Source organism: Trachymyrmex cornetzi, unplaced genomic scaffold (genome assembly GCF_001594075.2).
Source record: "Trachymyrmex cornetzi isolate Tcor2-1 unplaced genomic scaffold, Tcor1.1 scaffold1670, whole genome shotgun sequence".
Lineage (NCBI taxonomy): Eukaryota > Metazoa > Arthropoda > Insecta > Hymenoptera > Formicidae > Trachymyrmex > Trachymyrmex cornetzi.
Genome location: NW_017296277.1, coordinates 11755 through 14212, shown reverse-complemented (window position 1 = coordinate 14212; position 2458 = coordinate 11755). Strand labels below are relative to the sequence as shown.

The window sequence follows — 2458 nt, the reverse complement described above, 5'->3', positions numbered from 1 at the left end:
CGATCATATCTCCCCTCGTTGTTGGTTGGGCTGCGAACACCTCGTCTTTCAGGAATCCCCACAAGAAAAAATCGGGAGATGTCAGGTCAGGTGAGCGTGCCCCACTACGCGTAGTCAGGAGCCCCACCCCACTACGCATTGATCGTGAGGCAATACCTCAATCACCATTACCCTGAGAGATGGATCGGACGAGGTGGACCAGTAGCGTGGCCTCCACGCTCACCTGACCTGACATCTCCCGATTTTTTCTTGTGGGGATTCCTGAAAGACGAGGTGTTCGCAGCCCAACCAACAACGAGGGGAGATATGATCGACCGTATCCGCGCTGTTTGTGCGAACATACCCCGATCAGTGCTTTTGGCAACCGTCACAAATTTTCAGCGGAGGCTGGGGTTGTGTATTCAAATGGAGGGGGATAATTTCGAACAATTATTGTAACGGCGTTCAGCACCCCACATGTGAGAGGCAAGGGGACTCACAAAAATCAAGCACCTCGAAGGGAACAGAGAACTACCACGTCCACGTCGTTGTTCCTGGGTAGCGCTAAAAGTAGTTCATCAATGACTTTGATGGTCCATAACTCGGACCCCAGTGGGCGGATTGTGGACCACAACCAGTGTTTCGTAAAGGGCTTGAAACCAGCTTTCTCATCCCATGGTGAAAAACTAGGGGTTCCATTTAAAAAAACCATCGTGACCCCTGAATGACCTTCAAAATGACCTTCCAAGGATTTTTCAAGGTCAGTACCATACTTCCCCCGTGTAACCCTAAACTTTTCATACGAAATATTTTTCTCTATCCCTACTAGTTTTCGAGATATTTGACTGGATCACTTCAGATGGTCCACCCTGTATTTCCTAATTTTTAGAATTCTTGCTGCTCATGTGCAACGTCGGTAACGTTAACTGCTTACGAAAAGACATCGAAAAGACCATTTGAAGCCTGCGAAAAATTATGTCTACCGCTTTCATGCTGTGTTCCATTGGACCGTCGCGCATCACGTATAACCGCGAGTAAATCGCGTGATTGTATTTGTTGCAAATCTTGCCGACGAATTTCTTCAGCTGTATTAAATTCTAAATCTCCATGTTTAACAAAACCTCTTTGCGAGTCTTTATTTAGCGTCGCTTTGAAAACAGGCATGTTATATACTGATGTATCGACCTATTTTCTTTCAAATTTTATTAGAAATATTCATTATAACAAAAAAATTTATATAAATCTGTTTTGCATAATTAAAATAATATTCAGTCATAAATAATCGCATAAATTTTCAGATGTACCGCAATCATCCAAACAATTAACACAATCTTCAATACCGTGTGATCCCAGTAAAACATACGATGAGTGTATGGCTCCTTCCGCATCCAAGCAAATTAATATTTGCAGATACGATTGCGAAGAAAAACGCAAGCATGAATTATGTAATTGCAATGTTAGATCTTTAGATGAGGTCTATCAATCAATATCTTCGGAAATGATGCATTCGGAATCAGAAATAGACAGCAACAGCGATGAGGAGTTCTGCGAGTGCTGCTCCTGTGGTTGCGAGGATGATTTATTATAGCAATATAATTAATGTCCGAAGATTTACGAGATCAGTCAAATTAACCAACTTTAATGTTCTAAACTTGATAGTACAAAAATTCCTTTATCTCTCTTATAATATGTATGTATATACAAGTATATATTTTGATATAATTAAATTTCGTACAAGCGAATTGATATTTGAAAAATAATAACAATAATATTTTTATATATATTCTTAATATTTATAAAATTATTATAGGTATACAGGGTATTTGAAAATTACCGGGTAATCGATCACGAGCAGGTAGAACGGACCGAATTGAATCGAAAAATCTTATACCGTTTTGTAGGTTGCGCAATAGTTAACGAAATATTAACGTTTAAAAATAGCCGAATAAGCGCGTCCGGCTGGCCTACTGCTGCCGAATATACAACCTACCGTCCCCACCGATCGCACGGCGCGCGGATCGCTGGGAGTGGGGATGGCCTGCTGCGTGCCGTTTGAATCGTTTGAAGACGTTTAGTGGCAGTTCCCGTTTACAATTAAGATATCGCGTAATAAATCGGGCAAAGCATACTTGGCTGTATTTGTGTGTTTAGCCACTAAGGCTGTTCATTTAGAAGTCGTTTCTGATTTGTCAACCGTTGCATTTATTAACACTTTGAAACGATTCGTCGCAAGGCGTGGTAAAAGCAGTCACTTATACTCAGATAACGGTCGCAATTTCATAGGGGCCAGAAATGAACTGAACGAGTGGGTAAGGTTTATCCAAAGCGAACAATTAAAGAACGAGGTTTTAGAGTTTACTGCTGAACAATCAATTAGGTGGAAATTCATACCCCCATATTCCCCTCATGTTGGAGGGATATGGGAATCAGCCGTAAAGGCAGCTAAATCTCATATGAAGGCAGTAATGAATCAGAATAG

General features: G+C 41.1%; 1 protein-coding gene across 1 annotated transcript in view; it reads left to right on the top strand.

The window, feature by feature from the left end:
- LOC108759096 (uncharacterized) overlaps positions 1-1712 on the top strand; it is a 2740-nt gene extending 1028 nt beyond the window's left edge. The window contains exons 2-3 of the mRNA XM_018504389.1: positions 869-1139; positions 1278-1712. Of these exons, the coding sequence (XP_018359891.1) occupies positions 869-1139; positions 1278-1567 (561 nt within the window). The 3' untranslated portion in view covers positions 1568-1712. The remainder of the gene's footprint in view (positions 1-868; positions 1140-1277) is intronic.
- The last annotated feature ends 746 nt before the right edge of the window (positions 1713-2458 follow it).